The 27,062-nt window shown below is 34.2% G+C and overlaps 3 protein-coding genes and 1 pseudogene across 8 annotated transcripts; 1 reads left to right on the top strand and 3 right to left on the bottom strand.

Moving 5' to 3' along the window:
• Positions 1-2,313: 2,313 nt before the first annotated feature.
• Positions 2,314-16,852, top strand: LOC116105284 (annotated as a pseudogene).
• A 1,677-nt stretch (positions 16,853-18,529) lies between these two features.
• LOC116105230 (dirigent protein 25-like) lies at positions 18,530-19,604 on the bottom strand. Its single transcript, XM_031391663.1, has one exon. It carries the CDS (start codon positions 19,531-19,533, stop codon positions 18,628-18,630), a length of 906 nt encoding a protein of 301 aa, XP_031247523.1. The 5' UTR covers positions 19,534-19,604; the 3' UTR covers positions 18,530-18,627.
• A 241-nt stretch (positions 19,605-19,845) lies between these two features.
• LOC116105229 (pentatricopeptide repeat-containing protein At1g07740, mitochondrial) lies at positions 19,846-22,028 on the bottom strand. The gene has a single exon (XM_031391662.1). It carries the CDS (start codon positions 22,002-22,004, stop codon positions 20,595-20,597), a length of 1,410 nt encoding a protein of 469 aa, XP_031247522.1. The 5' UTR covers positions 22,005-22,028; the 3' UTR covers positions 19,846-20,594.
• A 432-nt stretch (positions 22,029-22,460) lies between these two features.
• Positions 22,461-26,615, bottom strand: LOC116105251 (DNA repair protein RAD51 homolog 4). 6 transcript variants are annotated; one of them, XR_004124049.1, is made up of 11 exons: positions 26,335-26,614; positions 25,691-25,770; positions 25,469-25,584; positions 25,298-25,379; positions 24,701-24,835; positions 24,500-24,613; positions 24,323-24,413; positions 23,401-23,472; positions 23,173-23,184; positions 22,788-22,937; positions 22,580-22,592 (listed from the first exon to the last, which is right to left on the bottom strand). XR_004124049.1 is itself a non-coding variant. In XM_031391693.1 (10 exons), exons 1-10 carry the CDS (start codon positions 26,420-26,422, stop codon positions 22,554-22,556), a joined length of 966 nt encoding a protein of 321 aa, XP_031247553.1. In that variant the 5' UTR covers positions 26,423-26,611; the 3' UTR covers positions 22,461-22,553. The 6 variants fall into 6 exon arrangements, 3 of the variants coding, with proteins under 3 accessions (XP_031247553.1, XP_031247554.1, XP_031247555.1); XR_004124048.1 differs by lacking the exon at positions 23,173-23,184 and having other exon boundaries at positions 22,461-22,592; positions 22,788-22,921; positions 23,402-23,472; positions 26,335-26,613; XM_031391693.1 differs by lacking the exon at positions 23,173-23,184 and having other exon boundaries at positions 22,461-22,592; positions 23,402-23,472; positions 26,335-26,611.
• Positions 26,616-27,062: the final 447 nt, after the last annotated feature.

Here is a 27,062-nt window from a genome sequence, read left to right on the forward strand (position 1 = left end):
CTCTTCTAGGCACACTATAGGGTATTTCATTAATCAAGAGAACCAAGATTACAGAGAGTATACAACTAGAGAAATACAAGAAAGAACACACCCGATTAAGCCCTCTCACTGCTCTGTTTTATCTTGCACATATTGGTCTGATTTTATACACATCAGGACTCTGTTGATCATCCTCTAGCTGTCCAATATGATCTGCAATCCGTTGGAGAAGATGGGCACTAGAATCTTCTGTCATGCGCGAAGAACTAGGGTTGAAATGGGACCAGAGAGAAAGAGAGATGAGCTGTGAATTTGTTGCAACATAATGGGTTTCGAGTGCCAGATAGGACACTTAAGTTTGATAGCCAAAACGACGTCGTCTTAGTTAAATTGTGAATCTGCTTTCTTTGACTAATGTTGACTCCACCGTGGCAATTTCAAGCCACATCATCATCACAGGAGTCTGCCCTTTATGAATGGTTTTTATGCCATTAAGACCATGTGAATATGAATGGTGAATTTTTAAAAGAGAAAGGAAATATTTTTCTAAGGAAACTCTATCCCCAAGCTACCTCGTTTGGATTTTCAAATGGATGGTTGGAAAAGTTCAAGCAACGATATGCAATTCATTCCTTTTGTCGTTTTGGGGAAAGTGGTTCGGTTAATATGGAGAAAATTAAAGCTAGTTTGCCATCAATAAGAGAGGAATTAGACAAATAGGCTTGGAAGGACATTTATAATATGGATGCAACTGGCTTATTTTATCAAATGCAAGCCAATAACTCTCTTGCAACAAAGTAGTTGGAGGGCCGAAAGCAAAACAAAGAGAGGATTACAATTATTATTTGTTGCAATGGCGATGGCTCTAACAAACTTCCACTTTGGGTCATCGGTAAGTTTCTTAATCCAAGATGCTTTAATAATGTTAATCGTGATAATCTCAATTGCAAGTATCGAGCAAATTCAAATGCATGGATGACATCTTTATTTTTTATGGAATGGCTTAAGTGGCTTGATAGCCATTTGGATATAAATGTCTTGCTTATATTGGATAATTGTACCGCACATGGCAAAAAGGAGAATCTACCCCCATTTCATCACACAACTGTTCTGTTCCTACCACCAGCTAGCACTTGCAAAATCCAGCCATGTGATGCAGACATTATTAGAAATTTCAAAGGTTATTATCGGCAGCGCTTTAATTGCTTACTTTTGAAACATATAGAAGATCATGTATTGGAACCAAAAAAGATAAGTATCCTTGATGAAATTGTAATGTCGTTGCTGCATGGTCAATTGATGTGAAGCCATAGACAATTATCAATTGTTTTAAGCACTGCAAAATTAGGACCCCCAATGTCGATGAATTGCAAGTTACAAATGAAGTGGATCAGGAGAATAGAAAAGTCATTGCAGAATTGAGTGATCAGATTCGACAACTTCACTACACTAATTAAATGGATATTAATGTCTTCCTCGATCATCCAAATGAGCAACATACCGTATATGCTTTAACTGAAAAATAAATCATTGCTGCAATTAGACAAGAAAAGAAAGGAAATATTCATGAGGATGATAGTACAGAAATGCAAAAAGTTACGTACAATGAAGCTCTAAAGATGCTTGAGAAGCTAGAAATATTTTGGTTTCAGCAAGAAAGTGTCCATGCTAGCGAGTTATTATATACCCGTAAGTTTGAAGATTTGGTAACAACTTTAAGGCATAAATCATTGTCTCAAACAATTTTAGATAAATATTTGATTTCATCATAAACCTTTAATATAACATAGCATATATTTTTTTTGCAAGATACAAATAATTATTTCTATGTGGAGGCAACTTTTCTTAAAACGGAAATTAAAAAAATTATAATTTATTACGATGTGGAATTTATTCTTATTTATAACTATCCCAAATTGGGAATAAAATTTTTTATGATTATGCATCGTTTATTCCTATATAGAGTATGACTATAGAAAAGTTTTACTATATATATATATGAAAAAGTTTAATTGATTGTCGAAAACATATAAAGGTAATATTGGACGGTGCATATATCATGTCATGTAATGGTGGACAAAGAATGTCGATCGTCCTTCAGAATTAATAAACTAAATCAAGTTTCTCATAAAAATTAAAAAATAAAAATAAAAACTTTTGTCGCTTTGTAGAAGAAATATGGAAATGTATTTTTCATCATAGAATATATCTTTTTTATGATAAAGACCTCAACGTAATCAATTTCACCATCTCATCCTATAAATTCTGGGCCTGCATGGGCAACGAAGTCATAAGTAAGAGGCACTTGAAATCAAAGAGAAGATTAATCAAGAGATGGCTTTAGCTCAAGTTCAGCTCCGGCACAACCTCGATGCCATTCTTAAAGAGGGAGACTCCCAGATTGACACCTCCTCGGATAATCTGATGGAGCAGCTCCAAGGTGGAATCTGCTTGAACCAAAGCAAACTGGCAGGTAGTTATAAGATCGTCATTGTTATTGTTATTATAATTTAGTGGCAATTAATTCACTCCATTACTAATACTTAATTAGTACTGTATTATTACTGCAGAAGTTTTGGTTTGAGTACAGGATTTTATGCGCCAACACCTTTTAGATTTCTGCAAGGAGTCTCTCCATCGTTTGGGGAGATGATTCACGTTACTGGAAGTGGACTTGCAGGCCAAACACAAAAGAGTATATAANATCAATCTACGAATTGCCAAAAATTTTCTTCCTAATATTGGTGGGACTAATCAAACAACTTTAGCGAGGCTTAATTGTCGAGGCTACGATAATGAGTTGAGTCTAATATTTGTAAGATGTCTAAAACTTTATTTTTCTATAACATTTCTTATTTTTATTTGAAATTGATTTGATTATTTATGTTATTTTTTCAGCTTCAAGATGAAGATGATTTCTTTGATTTTTGGCAGGGTATTGTCCTCTTATTTATGTAAGTTTATGAAATTTTTAAGTTTTAAATATATAAATATGTATTTATATTATTAATTTAAAAAATATATTTATATTTATAATTTTTTTTAAAAATAAATATTAATATTAGGGGTTTCCAAGAAATTTCTATTATATTGAATTTTGAACAAAAAGTCTTTGATTATATTAGGTTATGATTATTGTTTTAAAAACCGAACCATTCCTTAACTCGGTCAAGGATTCGGTTCTTGGGTTGACCGATTCAACTGGTTGGACCGGTCGGTTTGACCGATATACAACAGACAGATCTCTGAATAATTTTTCAATCCTTATAAGTTTAAAAACCCACAAATTTACTCCTAAAATTTACACATGAGTCCCTATATATTTGAAATAACTTGCAACTTTTATTATTAATTATTTTTTTCTCTCTTCCCATCATATTCATCTTTCTTTTCTTTTCTCTCTCCCCATCACTTTTATCTTTCTCATTTTTTCTCTTTCTCCTCGTCACTTTCTTCTTTCTTCTATCGCTTTCCCCTTTTTCCAATAATTTTTTTCTCTTTTCTCTTTTCTCTTTCTTCTTCCTTCCTCTTTCTCTTCGTCTCCTCTTTTCTTTCTTCTAATCTTCTTCCTTCCTCTAATCTTGTTCCTTCCCCTCCCCTTACTTCTTCTTCTTTACATGGTAGATTTTAGAGTAAGTGAAGAAGAATAGAAGACGAAAATGGAAGATGCAATTTGGTCTTTGGAGATGAAAATGGTATTGAAATGAAATGAAGAATGCTTCCTAGCTTAATGAAATAGAGAATAAAATAATGCTGCAAATCTGGTTTAGGTATTAGGGATCAGATTAACCCCAAAACAGTGAACCATTTTAAGCTCCAAACCTGTCAGACCAGCGGGTTTATGTTATTTTTTTTTTTTTATGGTAACTCGGATCAGAGTTAAGGTCGAGTCCCAGTCTAACCGGTCGGACCGGCCGGTCCGATCCATGTTTTAAAACAGAGGTCATGAAAAACATCAAGAAGGATATGTATATTTTCCTTTCTTACAATTGTCACTTAAATTCATACCCAACTTCTTTCTTTCCACCAACTAGGTTTGTTGATCATTATTGTTCTTCATTTGTTCATTATTCATGGATTTGAGGTCTTAAAAACCATCTGAAAAGAACATGCTCAAGCTTAAACAAGAAGAAGATAGCATCACTCCATCAAAACTCCATCAATGGAGGTGGCGAATGGCTTTCTGGACGATATATTTCATCAAGGTTCTTGCTGCTTTGTCCTGGAAGGTTCTTGAGAACATATCCTTGTTGTGCTCTATTTCTTACCATTCCATTGATGTCTCTAATGAAAGCTAGGGAAATAATAATAGCATCAAGCCTTTTCTTGACATTGATAGGGAGAAGCTTTTGATATAAATGAATTTGAATAAAGGAGAATAAGAAAATAGGAGGAAGGAGAAGGAAGGAATTATTGGGTAAATAACTGCATATTTTTTTTGAACTCATTCAGACTATATATATAGCCATACAACTGGCAGGAAAAGTAACAATAATGCTAAAGAAAAGGAAAGAGAATAGCAACCATTATCCCCACGAGTTATTCACTAATAGATTAAAACAAACTTGACCATGTCCCAACTAACAGACTAACACAAACAAACTTGACCAAATCCCATGTTGCCACTTCTACTTCATGCTCTAGTTCGTGCATGCATGGCATGCATTCAAAGTGACACATATCATTTCTCAAATTATAAATTCCGATTTATAATTCTACAATTTGTAAGGACTACTTGCTATTATGGAATGGTCACAAACATATATATCCTCGCGTGACAATAGAACTTCCAACCCCGCTGCCGCCCTCGACTGGACCACCACCTCAACAAGGAGTACTACCTCTTCCTCCTCAAGAATCACCACCTCAACCCAGACTAGAAGAAAGTCCACCACAAGGCCCCGAACCACTTGCATCATCACCATCACCATCACTATCATCCCTACCACCTCAGTGACAACTGTCAATAAGAGGCAGGCGGGGCTAGTAAAGCTACCTAAAAATAAGCTTGATGTGGTTCTTAAGAGCCTCAATTTGTTTCTCAGTAGAGGCAAGTCTTGGTGTAACACATGAAAAAAGAAAATTGTAAGGAAAAATTTTGTTGTTGTCATTCTTTAGAATGAGTGAAAGTTTTTAAAAAAAAAATTTATTATTTATTATTATTATTTTTTTTTGTATTTTGTTTTAGTGGAAGACAAACTAAATATAGAGGATTTTGAATTTGATCGAAAAAAAATATATAGTTTTTGAATTTTATTGAACTGTGCTTCTTTTTTAGCCTTCAAAGACTTCAAAAAAATCTCTCAACCTTTCTCAGGGTTCCATCAGACATTTAACAGCTTTATTGATAATAATCCTAGTACATGAGGGTTTAGTGTGGTTTAGAAAACACTATTTTTGCCCTTACTAATTCACTTTCTCTCATAAAATTCTCTCTAGGGAAAAAATGACGAAGCAAGAGCTAGAACTAGAGATTTTATTTTTCAACAATGATTCGGAGCTCCCATATTATACCTGTTGTGAGTGCAATACACACATTGCATTGCAACAACAAATATTAAAGTACTTGTTGTCCAAAAATGTTGATTTGAATATACTTTGTAGGATCTAGTAGCATGGCTAATCTACTTTTGTTTATTCTAATTTTTTGAATCTACTTTCGTTTATTCNTTGAAGTAAAATTTCTCCCTTTTTATTTCATTAATTCATTGTGATATTAAGTTGGGTAATCTAATTAGCTAGTCTCTATGGATCGATTTGTACTTACTGTGATTACAAGTTGTGAGTAGATAATTAATTTTTGGTAGCGCTCAGCACGCATCAATGTTTATCTTTTTATTTTTGATGGGAGATTAAATACATAGTGAAGGTGTTATTTTATTTTATTTTTGAGTAGAAGACAAACTAAATATAGAGGATTTTGCGTTTGATTGAAAAAATATATAATTTTCAAATTTATTGAACTATGATTCTTTTTCAGCCTTCAAACACTACAACAAAAAAGGCTTTTAACTATGAATTTTTTCGTTGCTAAAAACCTATAAATTGTTGCGGTATACGTTTAGCAATGGAAGAAAATTGTTGCCACGATCGTCGCGATATGCATGTCGCACTTGATTTTTGGTGACAATTTGTTAAAATTCATCGCTAAATCTAGCGACAAACCAAAAAATTGTCGTCTATACCATTTTCGTCGCTAAAACTAGTTACCAGTGAAATATTAGTTATCGTCACCTAAAGTTAATAGTGGCGTACTCTCTATTGCGTCGCCTACACTATGCCGTGACGAGATGTGTATTTGTGTCACCTAACGTATACTGCGACGAAATGTGAATTTTGCTCGCCTACGATATACCGCGATGAAATGTGCATTTTTGTTGCATAAAGTTAATAGCGGCATCATAATTGTGTGCGTGACTTAAAGTATACAGCGATGAAATGTAATGTTTTATCGCCTAACATATAATGCAATAAAATATAATTTGTTGTCACCTAAAGTTAATAGCGACGTTGTAAAACCCCTCCCTAGCCGGGTATTTCCTAAGTATCCCTTGGCCATTGAGAACCTAGCAAACGCACGCCTAGGAAAGAAGTTTATTTTAAAATCCTATTTAAAGAATAAACTTGTAGTTTAAAAACATATATATATATATATTTATTAATTTATTAATTTAATTTCTAAACTATAATAAGTTCATTGTATAAGCCAAAAAATATAGTTTCCTTTCTTAGAGTAAATTATGAAATCCATAGTAATACTTACTAGAACATACATACTTTTACAAAATTTACTAGCAATTTAATTTCCTTTATTAATACAACATATTTACTCCATTATAGAACATGGACATATTTACTGCATTATGAAATATGAACAAAATTACTACACTAAATATTAGCAAAACCATTCAATAGTCATCTTTAAAACATCCCTTCATGCTCATAGCGTCCCTCGGAATCCTTTCCCAGCTTCATGCCTTAATCCTTACCTGCAAAATATTTTAAAACATTTCGTGGGGTGAGCGCTAATCGCTCAGTAAGGAATATGGCCATTTATAAATTGTTAAGCTTCATTATACAAGTATATTACTTAGGACCTTACCTAACTACAAAACATGACCTTCATTCTTTGACATAACAAGTTCATAAAACATATCATACACTTTGCACTTTTCTCATAAACATAAGTCATAACATACCATACAATAATATAACATAGAACATATATGACTTATGAAATATTCATGTACATGGGATGCTTATTTCTTTTGTCTTTATACTTGATAGTTTCATTAGTCTTGTTATCTGATCAGATTCATTTGAACATTACCTTGTCTTGGTCGTCACCTCAAAGGACTCATGGTTTCCATAAGAATTCCATTCCTCTGATCTTGGTTTATACCTCAAGAGACTCATGGAATTCATTCTTTAACATTCATAAATTTTTCATAAGACAACTAAATAAGCTATATGCATTACATTATAAATGCAAAATATGGACTAACGCTCCCATGCTCAATCATATTATATTCTCCTACTAACTTCTAACTTAATTCATTCAATTTCTCATACAATACAAGGAATTTCAGTAGTAAGATTATTCAGGGGTTTATAGAAATAGAAACAAATGGGAATTTCCATTAAGAAGGTAGATGCCATATAGTTCATCACTTTTCAAGAATTTTTTCCCTTATCTTCCAATTCGAATGGATTCTTGGCTAAAACATAAAAGTTTTAGGTCTGTTTCTCAAGTTTTTAACACTTCAAGAATCAACTCAATCAGACTTCTATAACTTCAGTTATGACTGATTCAGTGAAGCGTGTACAGTATAAGTCTCAAAAAGCCAAATCCGAATTCTATTCATTTTAACCATGTCACCTTCATTTGCACATTCATATCATTTGCCATGTCATTCTAAGTATAAAAGGCATAAAAATCTCTCTTTTTCAGAACCAAAAAGTGCCAAAACATCGTCCAACTACAAATCTCTTAATTGGCATAATCATCCTACATGTGCACACACTACACCAATCAACACCCATTTAAACAATCCATAACCAAAACATAGCCTCACACTCACATTAACATAAATAAATGTAAGTTTCATAAACCCTAGGTATTATCAATTGTAGGCATAAGGAGATTTTTTTTCCTTATTAGTATTAAAGCACAAGGACACTCCTCCTTAGCTCCAAAGGTTCACCTTTCTACCTTACACACATAACCACTTAGAATGTCTCTTTTACTAAAAGATTAGAAAAACTAGGGTTTTGAAACTCACCTTAAACCCTGAAATTGAAGCTCTTTAAGTGTGGATGGTGATCTCCTTTGAAAAACAACTTGAAATCCTAAGAAAATTTGAGAATAAAATGCTGAATAGTGGCTTTTATGGTGGATTTGAGAGATGAAGAAGAAGATGATATATTGGGGTGTACAAGGCCGACTACTCTCTCTTAAAACCTTGTAAATATTTATTCCATTGTTACTCTAATGTGATTGGTCAATAAAAGTTAGATATAAGGGTCATTTGGCATAAATTTTTTATATAAGGGCCATTTATAATATATGATTAAATAATATTTAATTTATCTTAGACATTATAAAGTTAATTCAAAACTTAATATAATTTGTAAATGTAATTAATTGAAATCACACAAAATATATCAAACCAAATATATTATAGAACTATATATGTTTGTTTTCAAATAAAAATTTCAAAATATGTAAAGTTGACTAAATTGTTAATATTCAACAAAAAAGTAACAAATAAAAAACTCAAATTATTGCAGGTGGTGGAGGATCTGGTGGACATTGGCCATAAATGTCTGTGAACCATTAGAACCAAAACCATATATAACTGAGATGAATTGCTGCATCTTCTCCATCATTTGCCTATATTAGCGAAATTCTTCCCTTATGCCTCGTAGTTCTTGCACCTCCTCACGCAAGAGTGTGAGTTCCTAAAGCTTCTTGATTGGCTCACCTTGAAGTCTTAGAAGATGCAGATGGTTTGGACCATAACACAATCTATGATTGTTCGTACAAAATAATATATATGTACATACACACAAAATATAAATAAAAATATTAATTTTGTAAATTAAAAAATTAGAAGGTATTAGGTTATAATATAAATATATAACTTTTATACAAAAAAAAGAAATACACTATATAATACTTACGTATCAAACCTTGGTAGTTGAATAAGCAGACTCTCTATTGTGATTGCTTATAGTTTTTCCAGCCCAAAAGAATCCATTAACAACCTGCTGATCAAAAGCAAGATGAAAGTTACATTCTATTACCTGACACACAGACATTAGTAAAAAGAAATGTGGAAGTCCTAACACCATTTACTGCTTTTTTAAATACTTTTCTCAGATCAAAGCTACAATAACTATTAAGTTCAAACCTGGTTTAACCAGGGCCTATGATAACAGAATATAAGGCCATTTATTTGAATAACTATTAAACATATTCCTTCCTTGCTATTTGTCTATCTATCAAGCTCACTTAGAGAGTTCATTAGTTACCAGAACAGTAAATCGTGATCTCTTACTGAGTTGCAGAGAAAAATAAACACTCTAATGCATAAAATAGTGAAATTAATAACTGTTTGAAATTAACATCATTTACTAGAATTCCCCAAAAAGCTTGGCTTCTTTGTGCTCGTATAAAAACAGCATCATAATGCTGCAGATCATAGCATATCAAATGGTGTTGTTAAAGCATATCAAACTATGAAATTTAGCAAAGTTTTATTCCTAGAATCATATGATGTAATAAGGACAAATTTATTCATGAATGCACAACTACCAGTCACTTTCAACACAATTTATACATATGTTGCAATAAATCAATTACAATTCTACTTCATGAAAGTTAGAGTTGAGTTAAGAAAGCAGTAAAAATTTGTCATTAAGAGGATATGATTATCTCTAAAAAAGAAATGGAAAAATGACCAAATTTGAACTTAGAAAGACGGGATTATGGCAGAGAATCAAACTAAATGGGGTTCTTCATGTTCACGGGATTGAAGACAAAAGAAACGACTTTTTATCGTGAGTAAAAAAAAAAAAAGATCTATCTGGTATTTGGTCCACAAGACAAGCGCAAAACTCCATTTTTTTTGAAAAATATATAAAATTTTATATATAATATCAACTTTTGTAGAACAAGTCTCGGTTTCATAAATAATTTGCCTAAATAAAATCTATTACAGGCCCAAAAATGATAGCATACAAGACAGATAATTCAAACAAGACTATAAAATCAAATGAATATATATAATCTTCTCCAACATCCTAATTTTTTTTTTTATAATTCGAACTCCTTATGCAAGGAGTATGCTAAAAAAAAAAAAAAAATTCAAAGCAAATTAAAAATATAAAATAAATGATTACTAACTGTGAATGGAAAAGTTCATACCCATAACATGACACTCCATTGAGAGGAGCTCAAAACCAAGTCAGAAGCAGCAAATGACAGAGCATTTAATCCACCACAACGTCTCTTTCTACTAAGCTTGGCCTATAAGCGTGGTCCACTGTAAGATTTGAAACAGGTGGAGGTAAGTCCGTCACCAATTTGCTTCCCACCATCTCGTACGAGGATTAGAAAGTTCACAAAATTTTGGTAACCAATTTCATATTTCGTCACTAAAAGTTATCTTTGGTGACGAATTTTGATATCGTCGCTAACAAAATCGTAGCTAAAAGCCCTTTTATTGTAGTGAAAGACTTCAAAAAAATCTCCTAACATTACTCAGGATCCCATTAGATATTTAACAACTACATTCATAATAATCTTAATTATGAGAGTTTAGTGTGATTTAGAAAACACTTTTTTTTTTTTTTTTTTTTTGCCCTAACTAATTCACTTTCTCTCTCAAGTCTCTCTCTGAGGGCAAAAATGGCGGAGCAAGAACCACAGATTTATATCGCTAATTTGGTAGACTGTTATAGTGTATATATCTCCTTTCCTTTAAGCTAGCTTCTATCCAGCCTATTTATCATGGTATCATAGCCATGTTTGTTTGGGGTGATGATGGGTTTGGACCCTAGTCGTGCAGACTTTAGTCCTTGATTGTGCACGCTCTGGACCTGATTGTGCACACTTTGGACCTGCCTGTGCACACCAGTGGGCTTGAGCTCACTTCCCTCACACTAGCTTTTGGGTGTGTGTTCTGTTTAATCATATTTTTTAATTACTTGTAAGATACAGTATCATGGTTAATGTACTATAGGAAAGGTGAGAAATTCTTACAAACATACATTAATTAGATATAATGAATATGTTTTTCATTATTTGGGGTATGGTAAATATAGTATTAATAATTTATAGTATGATGAATGTGCTCTACTTATATTATCAATCACGAATTGCCAAAAATTTTTCCTAATATTGGTGGGACTAATCAAACAACTTTAGCGAGGCTTAATTGTCGAGGTACGATAATGAGTTGAGTCTAATATTTGTAAGATGTCTAAAACTTTATTTTCTATAACATTCTATTTTATTTGAAATTGATTTGATTATTTATGTTATTTTTTCAGCTTCAAGATGAAGATGATTCTTTGATTTTTGGCAGGGTATTGTCCTCTTATTATGTAAGTTATGAAATTTTTAAGTTTTAATATATAAATATGTATTTATATTATTAATTTAAAAATATATTTATTTTAATTTTTTTTAAAAATAAATATTATATAGGGGTTTCCAAGAAATTTCTATTATATTGAATTTTGAACAAAAAGTCTTTGATTATATTAGGTTATGATTATTGTTTTAAAAACCGAACCATTCCTTAACTCGGTCAAGGATTCGGTTCTTGGGTTGACCGATTCAACTGGTTGGACCGGGCGGTTTGACCGATATACAAAAGACAGATCTCTGAATAATTTTTCAATCCTTAAGTTTAAAAACCCACAAATTTACTCCTAAAATTTACACATGAGTCCCTATATATTTGAAATAACTTGCAACTTATTATTAATTATTTTTTCTCTCTTCCCATCATATTCATCTTTCTTTTCTTTCTCTCTCCCCATCACTTTATCTTTCTCATTTTTTCTCTTTCTCCCGTCACTTTTCTTCTATCATCGCTTTCCCTTTTCCAATAATTTTTCTCTTTTCTCTTTTCTCTTCTTCTTCCTTCCTCTTTCTCTTCGTCTCCTCTTTTCTTTCTTCTAATCTTCTTCCTTCCTCTAATCTTGTTCCTTCCCCTCCCCTACTTCTTCTTCTTTACATGGTAGATTTTAGAGTAAGTGAAGAAGAATAGAAGACGAAAATGGAAGATGCAATTTGGTCTTGGAGATGAAATGGTATTGAAATGAAATGAAGAATGCTTCCTAGCTTAATGAAATAGAGAATAAAAATAATGCTGCAAATCTGGTTTAGGTATTAGGGATCAGATTAACCCCAAAACAGTGAACCATTTTAAGCTCCAAACCTGTCAGACCAGCGGGTTTATGTTATTTTTTTTTTTATGGTAACTCGGATCAGAGTTAAGGTCGAGTCCCAGTCTAACCGGTCGGACCGGCCGGTCCGATCCATGTTTTAAAACAGAGGTCATGAAAAACATCAAGAAGGATATGTATATTTTCCTTTCTTACAATGTCACTTAAATTCATACCCAAATCTTTCTTTCCACCAACTAGGTTTGTGTGATCATTATTGTTTCTCATTTGTCATTATTCATGGATTGAGGTCTTAAAAACCATCTGAAAAGAACATGCTCAAGCTTAAACAAGAAGAAGATAGCATCACTCCATCAAAACTCCATCAATGGAGGTGGCGAATGGCTTTCTGGGCGATATATTTCATCAAGGTTCTGCTGCTTTGTCCTGGAAGGTTCTGAGAACATATCCTTGTGTGCTCTATTTCTTACCATGCCATTGATGTCTCTAATGAAAGCTAGGGAAATAATAATAGCATCAAGCTTTTCTTGACATTGATAGGGAGAAGCTTTGATATAAATGAATTTGAATAAAGGAGAATAAGAAAATAGGAGGAAGGAGAAGGAAGGAATTATTGGGTAAATAACTGCATATTTTTTTTGAACTCATTCAGACTATATATATAGCCATACAACTGGCAGGAAAAGTAACAATAATGCTAAAGAAAAGGAAAGAGAATAGCAACCATTATCCCCACGAGTTATTTACTAATAGATTAAAACAAACTTGACCATGTCCCAACTAACAGACTAACACAAACAAACTTGACCAAATCCCATGTGCCACTTCTACTTCATGCTCTAGTTCGTGCATGCATGGCATGCATTCAAAGTGACACTATCATTTCTCAAATTATAAATTCCGATTTATAATTCTACAATTTGTAAGGACTACTTGCTATTATGGAATGGTCACAAACATATATACTGCGTGACAATTGAACTTCCAACCCCGCTACCGCCCCGACTGGACCACCACCTCAACGAGGAGTACCACCTTCTCCTCAAGAATCACCGCCTCAACCAGACTAGAAGAAACTCCACCACAAGGCCCCGAACCACTTGCATCATCACCATCACCATCACTATCATCCACCACCTCAGTGACAACTGTCAATAAGAGGCAGGCGGGGCTAGTAAAGCTACCTAAAAATAAGCTTGATGTGGTTCTTAAGAGCCTCAATTTGTTTCTCAGTAGAGGCAAGTCTTGGTGTAACACATGAAAAAAGAAAATTGTAAGGAAAAATTTTGTTGTTGTCATTCTTAGAATGAGTGAAAGTTTTTAAAAAAAAAAATTTATTATTATTATTATTATTTTTTTTTTTGTATTTGTTTTAGTGGAAGACAAACTAAATATAGAGGATTTTGAATTTGATCGAAAAAAAATATATATTTGAATTTTATTGAACTGTGCTTCTTTTTTAGCTTCAAAGACTTCAAAAAAATCTCTCAACCTTTCTCAGGGTTCCATCAGACATTTAACAAGCTTTATGATAATAATCCTAGTACATGAGGGTTTAGTGTGGTTTAGAAAACACTATTTTTGCCCTTACTAATTCACTTTCTCTCATAAAATCTCTAGGGAAAAAATGACGAAGCAAGAGCTAGAACTAGAGATTTTATTTTTCAACAATGATTCGGAGCTCCCATATTATACCTGTTGTGAGTGCAATAACACATTGCATTGCAACAACAAATATTAAGTACTTGTTGTCCAAAAATGTTGATTTGAATAACTTTGTAGGATCTAGTAGCATGGCTAATCTACTTTTGTTTATTCTAATTTTTTGAATCTTTGTTTATTCTTATTTTTGAATCTACTTCATTTATTCTTATTTTTTGAATCTCCTTTGCAGGATACAATAGCATGACTAGCTCAAACCCTGACCGTGGCACGCTTTGGACCTTGGCTGAGCATGAGGGTTTGAGCTGGCTTCCCTCACACTAGCTTTTGGAGTGAGTGTCGTTTACTCTTATTTTTTAATCTAGGATGCAGTAGCATGGCTAATCTTCCACAAAAGATGAGAAATTCTCACAAAGTACGTTAATTAGATATGACAAATGTGTTTCATTATTATGGTATGATAAAATAGTGTTATAAATTTATAGTGATGAATGGTGTTACTTATAGTAGCGTATTTTTCTTTTGATATTGGCGGGCCTAATCAAACAATTTTGGCGAGACTTAATTTTCGAGGTTGCGATAGTGAGCTAGGCCTGATGTTTGTGAGATGTCTAAAACTTTTTTTTCTATAATATTTTCTTTTTATTTGAAACTGGTTTGACTATTTATGTTATTTATTCAACTTCAAGATGAGGATGATTCTTTGATTTCGATAGGGTATGCTCTTCTTATATAGTAAGTTTTTGGAAGTAGTATATGAAAACTTCATGAAATATTAATTATGATTTATAATTCTAAAATTTGTAAGGACTATTTGCTATTTTGGATTGGTCATGAACACATATCTTTGCGCGTGACAATGGAACTTCTAGCCCGATGACTACCTCGCCTGGACCACCACTTCCTCCACAGGTATCACTATCTCAACCCATACCAGAAGAAATTTCTTGAACCTGAGATCGTGCGCCTTAACTACGCATCCCAGCACTCGTCCTACCACTTGAGCTACCCATGGGTGGGAGTATCTATTTATTACATGTATATCTAAATTTGTTTTCCATTATACTAGAAGACATTGAGTTTTATTTGGTGGCACTAAATAAGAGAGATAAGTCTAGTCTACCACACTTTTGGTTGTTCCAAGTTTCATCAGCGTTTTATGATTCTTGCTTAACAATGTTAGAGAATAAAGGTGTAGTAATTGTACGACGAAACATTGGTTTATTCACACTCAAGGACTTGGAAGCTCGGAGAAGAAGATCTAATGTAGTAGATCTAGGAACATCTTTGCTAGTTGGTGTGAATATCTTTACTAGTAGGGAATGATTTTCGGCATCAACATACATTAATATTTTTTAATAAATGATATTTAGTAAACTCAATAACATTAATAACGAATTAATTTTAATCTAAATTAGTTTAATAGAATATTTTAAATTTGTATCAAATATACAAAGATCTTGTCTAGCATAAGGTTATACCATACACTATAACATTATATATAAATTTAGATTTAATATTCAATTCATGTAGTCTAGTCTAATATCCAGTCTTAAAAAATAAAAATTAAATCACTTTTTAAAGCAATTTAGATTTTAGACTATGGGGTATATTGGATCTGGCAGTGTAGACTCATGTAAACACATTACTTAACCCATTAGCAAAATATGGAGAAGGTAGACTTTATTACATAAGGGCTTGGGTTTTCCAGCAGAACCTCCATATCCATTCAACAACTACAATTCCATCTACTCCTTTATAATCTATTTAAACACCAAGAAATGCTACTTCTTTCCAAACCATCGTAATTCCTTTTCATTTTTATCAGTTTGCTTGTTCACAAATCCTAAATGACCAATAACTTATCTTTCATCTCTAACTTTAAACCACTCAAGCCCATATTCCATCTTTTGCTACTGGCCATCACATTAACATGTGCCAATGCAGCCAGAATCCTCACTGAGGATGACACTCCCCAACCTATCCCACAACCTCTACCTGAATTTTCAAATCTCATTCCAACACCCATTACTGGCATGGCTCCGGTAGCTGGAACTGTCACCACCCCTCAAATTGCCACTAGTAGTGCCACTGTGACAAAATCCCCATTGTCATTTTTCATGCATGACATCCTTGGTGGAACAGCCCCATCGAGTATGCTTGTGACTGGGATCAGCGCCAAAACAGAAGTTAATGGCCTCCCTTTCTCCAAACAAAATAGCGGGGTCTTTCCTCTCAATGGTGGTGTACCTCTTGTCACCGCTAACAATGGCATAATTAACAAATTGTAAATAATAACCTCCCATTTATGGCGGGCCTAAATGGTGCAACTACAAGCACTGTTATCAACAATAATGATAACAACAATGTGGTCAGTAGTGGCAACCCTCTCCCATTTGTTACAGTTGGGCAGCTTCCACAAGGGGCTACGTTGCAAAAGCTAATGTTTGGGACAATAACAGTTATTGATGATGAATTAACAGAAGGACATGAGCTAGGCTCTTCAGTAATTAGTAAAGCAAAAGAGTTTTATTTGGCTAGCTCATTGGATGGAAGTAGCCAAACCATGGCATTTACTGCTTTGTTTGGTGAACATGAAGAAGATACAATTAGTTTCTTGGGGGTTCACCGCACAGCTGCACATGAATCACAGGTTGCTATAGTTGTTGGGACTGGAAAATATGAAAATTCACAAGGGTATGCCACCATTGAGACACTTCACCTCACCAATCAGCACACAACTGATGGTGTTGAAACTCTTTTTCACTTCAGTGTCTATCTCACTCATTAGTATTGTACTAATTTGTTGTTTTTGCAATTTGCTTGGAAGTCCTGATCCTTTGTAAAAGGCTTCGCAATGGAATGAAAACTCTTTTTAAAGAATATTTCCGCGTGGGGAGGCTTGCCATAAGATAGATCTATATATTTGGCAAAACCATGAGATAATTACTGGTGCTTAACATAATATTTTCTAAGAAATACAATCGCTTCATTGGAAAATTTTCCAATATTAAATACAATCACTATGTTTCAAAATGAATTATATCCGCTGAGAAGTAATGTATTAATTAGTATCAATAAAACCTTTATAAATCATAAATCTTTAGTTTGCTGTGTGATGCATTTCTTACTTATATACGATGTGAAGTTCCATACAATTTCAATAGTAAGATGTTCTTAAAATTTTTCCGAGAAAATTGTGTACAATTTTCAGATGTTTTTCAATTCATTTTTTCTATGTTACTCATCCCCATATGTAATGGATACCTACAAGGAACATATTCACTATATGCAATGCATACCTAGGATGTAATGCCTACCTACAAGGAACTTATTCACTGGTGCATAAGTTTTTGCAAGTAGTAGTGTATGTCAAGATCATCTAAAGTTTTAATGAAGGCTCTCTTCTGATGCCACAGGCTAATGTTTTGGGATCGTCAGAGGGCGCTTGACTATTGCCATGGCTACCATTGCACCTCCTCCACCAATACCACCTTGGCCATCACCTTCACAATAAAAACCACCACTACCACCGACAGCCAGGCAGGGCCACTAGTACCTCAACGACCACTAGTACCTAAACAAAGAGGGCTGGCCCCTGACATCAGTGGTTCAAATCCAAAGGAGAATGTTGGCCTTATAGTGGGAGTGAATGTTGAGGTGTTTATTTCAGTGGTGTTGGCAGATGAAGAATGGGACTCCAGGGACACTCAAAGACATGGATTCCTCTATCTATTATTAATGGAGTATATTCTCACACTATGAGAAGTAAAATACTCTAATGGAGCAACTGCTAATCATGATGAGAACTAAAGACTCGTATCATTTAACCTCAAATACATCTTTCATATTAACGAAATTATAAAGAAGAATAATAGAAGTTTGATTCATGTTTTCTTATAAAATGTTGCATTTAGATTTAGTGTAGAGTTCAGTCTTCAGTCCCACTCGAATTCTCTGGAGTACTCCTTCAATCGTATGCGTAACAAAATAATAAACCATTAACAAATTTTCGCAGGTTGCCAAAGAGTAAAAATTCAATATGCGACTTCTTCATTTACAACCCTAAAAGTTCCCTGTTTTACTCAAACGCACCCAAACAGGTATTGTGATAGTGTTGCATTTGTTCATGTCACAGATGATCTCAACATGAACACATACCTTAATGTAATCATCTTAGCTTGAAAAGTGGTTTACAGAGAACCCGAGAACCTCACTCTAGGGAATGGGCAAAATCTCAATAGAACACACCTCGCTGATCTCTCAATATTTTCTACCTTACACTCCTTTAGATATTTCCATCTCAAAATTATTTTAGTTGTTCCTAATATCACAAAAAAATCTATTACAGAAATGTACTAGTTGAATTTCACAACAATTTCTACTTAAACTTATTCATATGGGTTTTACTTGCTATTTGTAGGTAAAATTCTTTAAATTGGAAACTTTTGTATTAAAATCACAACAATTTTCACAAGCAAATATATCTAGTATTGAAATCTCTTATACAGAGTTTTTTTTCGGTACACATAGAACAGCCACTTTTAATTCAAAACACACTGGTAACTAATATGTAAGATACACATAAATCTCCAGAAGAGTTTCAACTCCATCAGTATTATGCAGGATGCTTGCTGGAATGGTCTTAACAGTTGCATAACCCTTAGCATTCACATACTTTCCAGTTCCACCCATAATTGCAAGCTGAGATTCTGAGACAGCGGTTCTATAGACTCCGAACAAGCTGAGGCTATCAGCATAGCCACCGCTTTCAAACATGGCTGTGAAAGCCATGGTCTGGCTGCTCCCATCTACAGAACTTGCAACGTAAAACCCTTGTGCCTTACCAACTAGACCTGATCCAAGCTCATGCCCTTCAGTTAGCTCATCATCGATCACTGTCAATGTCCCAAACAGAAGCTTCTGACGAGTATTCCCTGCAGACAGCTGACCTCCATTCAGGACTGGAACTCCAAATCCTCCATTATTAAAGTTGTTGTTGTTGCCATTGTTTTGGCCACCCACATTAGCTGTGTTTCCACTAAGGCCAGTAAGGAAGGGTACGTTGTTATTGTTAATAATCCCATTATTGCTGTTGTCGACAGGAACCCCATTGCTTACTGCAATGTTTGCACCATTAGGCTTAGCAAAGGGGACTTGACCACTAACTGCAGGGTTGGAAACCACACCGGTCACGGCTGTAGCCGAGGGGTTCGACCCACCAAGTATGTCATGCATGAAGAAAACAAGTGGATGGTGGGGGTCTGAATTGGGCACTACAGCACCGGTGGCTGCATTGTTGGCAGCAGGTATCCCAGCTGAACCGGCTGGTGAACCCGGTGCAGCGGTGGGAACAAGTGGTTCCTCCTCCTCAAGGATTCGAGCCGAGGCAGCACAGTTGATTGTGAGAGCTAAGAGCAGCAGGCAGAGTAGAGGCTTAAATGAAACAGAGATGGAGTTGCGGTTTTCCATGAGACGATGAGATGCTCTGAGAAATCTAATGAATTTGAGATATTCTATGTTGTGGTGATGATGAATTTTAGACAGTTCGTCTGTGTATATATGGTGCAAGTAGAAGGCCTAGAATTGGAGTTGGAGTTATAGGATGGAGTTGATGAAATGGAGTAGGTGGATGCATTTCTCACTCTTGGTGTGTTGGTTAGAACCTGAAAATATTAATTAATGATACAACTGCTTTGCATATATCAAAATACAAATATTAATACCAATTTTTGGGACGTTGGGTTTAAGAACTGATATCACAAATGCCATCCATAACAAGTATTAACTTTTCCTAGGAAATGTTTCAAATAGTCTGAATCTTTGTTGAACAAAGTGTAATCAGGGGAAGTTGATTAAAGGTAAAAAATATTGTCACTATTTTCGCATTTAAGTTTTCCAATTTACCAATACATGGATTTTACTCTAGATCTCCCAACATGAAAAGAAGCGGAATATCCCCTCCACATATTACAGGAATTCAATTTCCTCTCATAGATGAAGGATGACATCAATGCTGAACCCTTTAAACTTTCAAGTACGGCTTCAGCTACAACGGCTGATAACTTTGAAGATAATAATACAAAATTGGGGCAAGTTCTAATCAAAATGCAAGGATAGGGTCTGAGCATCAAAATAACGACGTTTCAAGTATCAAATTCCCGCTCTCACCGAAGTCTATATTTGTGCAAATTAGTTCAACAGGTCGACAACCCACAACTTTAGCACAACAAGATCACCCATCAGGAGTTTCAGAGTAACGCAAACCAGCTCTCATTTTCCTATTCCCCAACAAATCAATCACAACCATACTCTCACACCCTGGTAGGGCCAGATAAACTATATATCTGTCATGAATACTGCTGAATTGAAACCTCATGTCCCTGATCAGCTGCCAGGCAGAGAAGTCCTACAATTGCAACAAAATAAAGATCATAGCTAAAACCAGGGCATTGCAGGAAATAAACTAGTAGAACAGCCACAAAAAAGCTGAAAACTGGTCAGCATCATTTGTCTCCTTCTCATATCATCCTTTAATGTGCATATACAAGTTCACTCACAAGCCCATCTACACTTTCATCACCAACACAAGCATCCCTAACTAGAGCTTCCCAAGCATTTAAATCAAGTCTCATCTTTCTCTTCTCCATCTCCTCCAAAAAGAAGCAAGCACCATCAATCTTTCCACACTTCAACAGTCCCTCAATCAGACAACGAAATGTTTCTAATCGAGGACAATGCCGACTTGTCAACATTGCATTGAAAACCTTCAAACCACCCTCAAAATCTTCAACTCTGCAGAATCCATCAGCCATCATCCTATATGTAGCCGCATTCGGCTCACAACCTCCAACTTGCATCTCAACAAAAACTTTATAAGCCTCAGTTGTTCTACCCTCCTTGCAAAGATAATTTATCAATATATTGTATATCACAACGTCCGGCTTAAAACGCCTTTTTTTCATCTCACCAAGTAAAGATTTCGCCTCGTCAATCTTCCCTCTCTTTCCAAGATCAGTCATCAACACTCCAAAATTTATAAGCTTAGGTTTACACCCTCTATATGCCATATCAAACATCATCTTTTTAGCTTCTTTAAACTCACCAATAGAACACAAACCTTCCATCAATAATGCATACGTTACCGCATTAGGGTATTTCCCTTTCTTAACAATGTCCTCAAACAAACCCTTGGCTTTCTCAACGTCACCCTTTCTACATAAAAAGCCAATAAGACTATTATAAGTCACAACACTTGGTTGAACTTTTCTCTCAAGCATTTTATCAAACACTCTACGAGCTTCTACCCAGTTGTCCTCCTTTAACCACCCTTTGATCATTATATTAAACGAAACCGAATTTGGACGAAGGCCCATCTTATGAAAACTGCCAAACATTTCCTTAGCATCATGAAGCCTATCATTATCAATAAGTACGTTAAGTAATGTATTCAAAGACTGTAATGTACGAACACAGTCAAAAGAAGTTATTTTATGAAAAAGTTCAATGGCCTTATCAACCAAATGCGCCTTTCCATAATGTTGAATCAAAGCAATGAAAAGGATTTCCTTGCAACGAATATTGTAATCTTGAATGTAACCAAGAACTGTCTCAACGGCTTCAAAATCACGAGCACGTGCTAGTTTGTAGATGAGAGAAGCATATGAAGGGTAATCATGTTTAGAGCCCATTTGGTGGTACTCGTGAAAGAGGGACAATGCCTCCTCGGGATCGTGTATTTGTTTTAAATTGGTCACAAATGGTATGGGGTTTCTTGGCCGTGGTGTAATTTTCAGAGGCTGTTGAATTCTTCGTCTTGTTTTGGTTTTGGGTTTGTTGCGAACAAGGGTGTGGTTTTGATGAGAATGAATATGATTGATGCATTGGTGAAAAATGAGAGCTTGTGTTTGGTTATTGAGAGCTTTCGATCTTGAAGGGATCATGGCAATAACAAGCACTTGACGAAGCTTTTTCATTCAACTCCTGTATGCTATGATCCTGTATGCTCTGTTTGGATCATAGCATCTTCAAGAGAGAACAAAGAGCAGATTTTTTTTTTCCTCTAATACCGAAATAACTAGCTAATGTTTGGTTACAAATATTGGTTGGACCTCAATTGCAAACTATTTTTTCTCTTTCCCCCATTTCTCTTTGATCGGCTTCATAAATTTATCACTCCAAATTGCAATTACTTAATCTTGTTTAACTTGAGATATTACGATTGGCTTCAAATGGTGGTACTTTTTTTCGTCACAAAATCATCCTGTAAGTTGTGTGATCTTGATATTACATGAGGCAAAACTAACTGTATGTGTCTGACATCTGAAATTTTTTTCGGGAAGACCAGCAATTTTCATCAATAATATTTCTAATATGCTATTACATCATATAATACAGGAGTATAAAAACCAAAACAGTTCATTTTTACAACACTATTGTCTATTGTTATCCCTATTATACCTTTATGTCCAGGTTATAAAACATGTCATTAGTCATAACTCAATCTGAAAGTCTGCTACCTTGCCAGAAGCCTGAAAAGAAAAGCAAAATTACTATAAACTAAAACACTGCCTAAAAGTCTTTATTAGAAAAAATAAAAAAGCAGAAATAGTACGGGAGATATCTAATAAACCCATGAATATCAAGACATTTATTTTACGATATACTAATGCAACACAATAAAATAAAAAATAAAAAAAATAAAAGGATAAGATAATGAATCATACCATTGATGGGTGTTTTAAAATGGACATATTGCAAATATTGCTTCCACGGTTACGGGAGAGAAACAGCCTCACATGTGGGACGCTCTTCCAACTCTCTCCAAGCGCTGGTTTAGCAAGACCTCCCTCACCACCCACTGTGTGATTGGTCACCTTCAACAAACATTGTTGGTAAATAGAATAAATAATTACATTCACCATATAGTTTTTGAAGTAAAAAACAAGTACTTGATAAAAAAAAGTGGAAATGCAGCTACTCTTCCGTTATGTTTCTTAACAATATCCTTTATACAGGTCTACTTTAAATTTAGAAAAGGGGCATTGTGTTACAGATAGAGATCAATTTCTGAAAATTTTACAAGGGACTTGACTGGCTCATTGAATTTACTGAAAAGAGTTAGCAACTTGTGCAATTAAAACTTCTCAGACAAAAAGTTTTATTCATGCCTGTACACCCAAATAATTTGCAAAATTGGATTATACAACAAAACATTTAAAGAATCAGGAAAACAATTGGGTCAAATTAATGCTTTGACAAGATGCAAAAGATTTTCACCTGTCAAGAAACATTTAAAGAATCAGGAAAACAATTGGGCTATTTCAAGTGCAAATCTTACCAGGACTGCAAGATTATACTCATGGGCTAACTTCTTTAGCAGAAATCCAGCAGATATCATCAAAGCCCGTCCTGTACCGATAAATTTTGTATGCATATTAGTTGCAGATGATGAAGAAGAAGAGATGAAGAAACCAATATCCTTGGTAATTTAAAATACATAAGATGAAGAAGAAGAAGAGATGGAAAGGAATGAGAAGAATTGGCAGAACAGAAAAATGACAATGCCTCCAAAAAATGAAGCAAAGAAAAATAAAAAAAGGGGGAAGAGAAATTAAAACCAATATAAAGGCTAAGTTGTCATCCTCCCATTAAAAAATTGTCCACTGACTGAGAAGTACTGCCAACTAGAGAATCATCACTATGTAAAGACCTGGATATCCACTCAATTGTTCTAACCATTTCCTAAATAGAACAATTTACATTATTGGCTTTGAATTATTCTATAATTTCCTGAATAATTTAAGATGGGCACAATTATCATCCATGCAACGAAATTTAAAATCAAATTGGTATTAAATAGCATAATTTCAATTTCTGTGACAACTTTCTTCAAGTTACTACAAGATATCATAATTTAATACCAAGAAATTTTCTAATATCAGATTTAAGACTCATAAGGATATGAGGAATGGACCCCTACACAAGCAAAAATTATAGATCCCTCTTGACTTGAAGGGTCTTATACGATCCCACCTTAGGTTTAATAACAGAACCTGATATTACTTACTGAACCGATAATAAATTGTAAAGAAACCAAAAATATCAATGTTGAAAAACATGCACATCTCTAGATTCAAATCATTAAGAAGCATCTTCTTTCCAAAAGAACCCTTTTTTTTTCTTCAACTTAGATGAAGAACTTAACTAAACCATTGTACAAGATACCAAGAAACAGTGATGTACATACAAGGATCTATACCCTGTGAACCACTGCCTCCAAGGACTGGGGAAATCAGTGATGAGATTGAATCAACGATAAGCAATGGCACCCGATACTCTCCTCTGTCCATCTAGATCCAAGGTTTAATTGCAAATAAAATTAAAATGAATTCTATCAAAAACATACTAGACAAGAGTGCTTAATTATAATAAAAACCTGAGATCTCAAATCAAACTCAAGCTGACGTAGCACATCAAACATAGAGAAGATGTCAAACACTGAGTGACATAAAATGCTACTCATTGCTTTTTGAATGATCTTTTGTTTAGTCTACAACAACAGTAAATAAGGAAAAAAAAAAGTTTAGGGCAGAAACTTAACAACAATTGAACATTAATTAGAGGTAAAATATATAACCTGGTTAAAGGCAGACTCAGAGATCTGCCCCACAAAGTGTGCAATGCGTTGAGGTGAAAAAGAGTTGCCTGTATCTAAGTATGCTACATAGCCCATATTCTTGACTGCAACATTTGCGGCAGTTTGAAGACAAAACTAAAGAACAGTAAAAACTTAAAATCAGTTCTAAACAATAGCAAACAAAAAAGAGAGAGAAAAAAAAAAAAAAAAAGCAATGTTCCAATGATAGAATCAAAAGCTTCATAGTAATATGAGATGTTCTATGATTACATCAGGATTTGGAGATCATACCTTAGGCTTATGCACTCTGTAATGAGATAATGACAACAAAATCCAAATAACTTCTTAGCAACATGACACACAATCATTTTTAATTAAAAACATCAATTAAGAAAGGCCCATTACACAGTTTTTGTCCCATCAAAGCATGGTTCTGGAGACAGATGATCTCACCAATGTCTAACCTTAACCATCTTTCAAGGCAGTGACTTACAAGCCTCAAAGCTAACACAATATGCTTGGTAGCACAGAATTTCCACCATCACAGCTGACACAAATCAATTTCTATGAGCCACCACAAATGACAGGAATACTTACTTGTGTTTTACCAGATGATGATGGGCCAACTAATTCCGTTAATTGTCCCTCACGCAATCCACCTTGAAGAAGCAAATCAACCCTAATTCCCAAAAGAAGCATATATCTTAAAATCAATAGCTTTACAGCATCATATTTAACTGTAACAAAACAGTTTTTAGTACATAATACCCTTCAAACCCAGTTGACAAAACCTGTTTATTCTGCAGAGAATCTTCCAACAACTCCAACCCATTCAACCATGGTTGATGCAGATTATCTATTATATTGAGGACTTGAGTAATTCCCTAAAACTTACAACACGTTAAAAGTAAATATGATGCTTCAGAATATTTTGAGACCATCAAACAAGCATGCTTAGTTTATAACAAAAGGTTTCATCCAAAAGCCAACCTCCTTCAATCTCTCTGAAGTAGGCTGCTGCTCAGCAAATGCAGCCAACTGATAGAGGTCATGTAGAACGAAATCTTCCACTGCAGTCAATCAACATGAAAATTGATTTAAATAGCATTTAAAAAAAAAAAGATTCAACTGAAAGTTTTTCCAATCACAGCAGCTAAACAGTAAAAGAAACACATGTTAATAACATTACATCTAAATTTAAGAGAAAGCAGGAAAACCATCAAACTTCTAAATTCACCTCCTCTTTCAAAAAAATTCATATAGATTTTCACAGTAGCCAGAATCATAGACTGACTTTAATAAAATAGAAAGCACAGAAACCATCAGGCACGTTTATTAAGTTCATTTACATTTTAAAACCCTAAAAGTAAACAAAAAAATAACTAAAATTTTAAATCACAAGTTCTTCATATGGAGTTAACTAAAGACAAACACTTAAACTGAGTAAAGGTAGCACCGGATTCAAGTAACGGAATCCAATTCCAACTAAACACGGTAAAATTGACATTTTATATCAGTATAAAACAAACTGAACGATTCTGAATAGAATTGTATTTATTAGCTTCGGTTACTCGGCAGCCGTGAAATAAATTGAACTTATGGGATGAAAAGAATGAAATTGTAGAGAAAATTACCTGAGAAAATGGCGTGAGAAGCGCAAAAGTTTTGGAAATTGACGTCTATTATTGGATACTCCGGTTCCAGTGATTTCAGTGGTGCCATCTTCACTCACACAGTCACACTCTCGCCCTGGGTTTCGTGAATTTTAAGTTTTTTTTTTTTTTTTTCTTTTCTTTTTAGGGGGGTGCCCGGCCCAGTGCTACCTATCTAGATCAACTCCGTCAGTAATATACTCAATAATTCTAACTGATTGCTGACCATTCTATTAGCAACTCGGGTATACGAGCTTAAGACCTCTTAGTTGATTGCTGGCCAACAACTCAGATATACTAAACTTAAGATATTTTAAATAATATATTCAAAAATTATAATTGATGTCCTAATTGATCGTTGAACCAGTGTTAAATTTTAAGTTGAAACCTCTTATTAACTCATAGATGAATTTCCCAATTTTGATTTATAAAATTCCGCACTTCATGGTATATGATATATAATATTATATGCAATCATAGATGTTCAATTGAGCATATTGAGTTGAACTAAATATGTTGCGTTTCTCAATCGACAAATAACCCCATGAATTGAATACATATCAAAATTTTGTAACTTGTTAAAGGGGCTCTTGATTTTTGTCCTTAATTTTTGTCCTTAATGTAATTATCTGGTGTTTTTATGGACTTCTGTAATCTTTCATTATCCATGACCATTATTTATCGGGGATGAGAATGATCTAATAGAGGAA

The sequence above is a fragment of the Pistacia vera genome, unplaced genomic scaffold (assembly GCF_008641045.1).
Source record: "Pistacia vera cultivar Batoury unplaced genomic scaffold, PisVer_v2 Contig496, whole genome shotgun sequence".
Taxonomy (NCBI): Eukaryota; Viridiplantae; Streptophyta; class Magnoliopsida; order Sapindales; family Anacardiaceae; genus Pistacia; species Pistacia vera.

Coding starts and splice junctions, on each gene's coding strand:
- LOC116105230 (XM_031391663.1), bottom strand. CDS start 19,533: ATGGAAAACCGCAACTCCATCTCTGTTTCATTTAAGCCTCTACTCTGC.
- LOC116105229 (XM_031391662.1), bottom strand. CDS start 22,004: ATGATCCCTTCAAGATCGAAAGCTCTCAATAACCAAACACAAGCTCTC.
- LOC116105251 (XM_031391693.1), bottom strand. CDS start 26,422: ATGGCACCACTGAAATCACTGGAACCGGAGTATCCAATAATAGACGTC. Junction 25,585..25,690: donor CTTCAGAGAGATTGAAGGAG/GTTGGCTTTTGG, acceptor TGTAAGTTTTAG/GGAATTACTCAAGTCCTCAA. Junction 22,938..23,401: donor AGTATAATCTTGCAGTCCTG/GTAAGATTTGCA, acceptor TGTTTGTTGAAG/GTGACCAATCACACAGTGGG.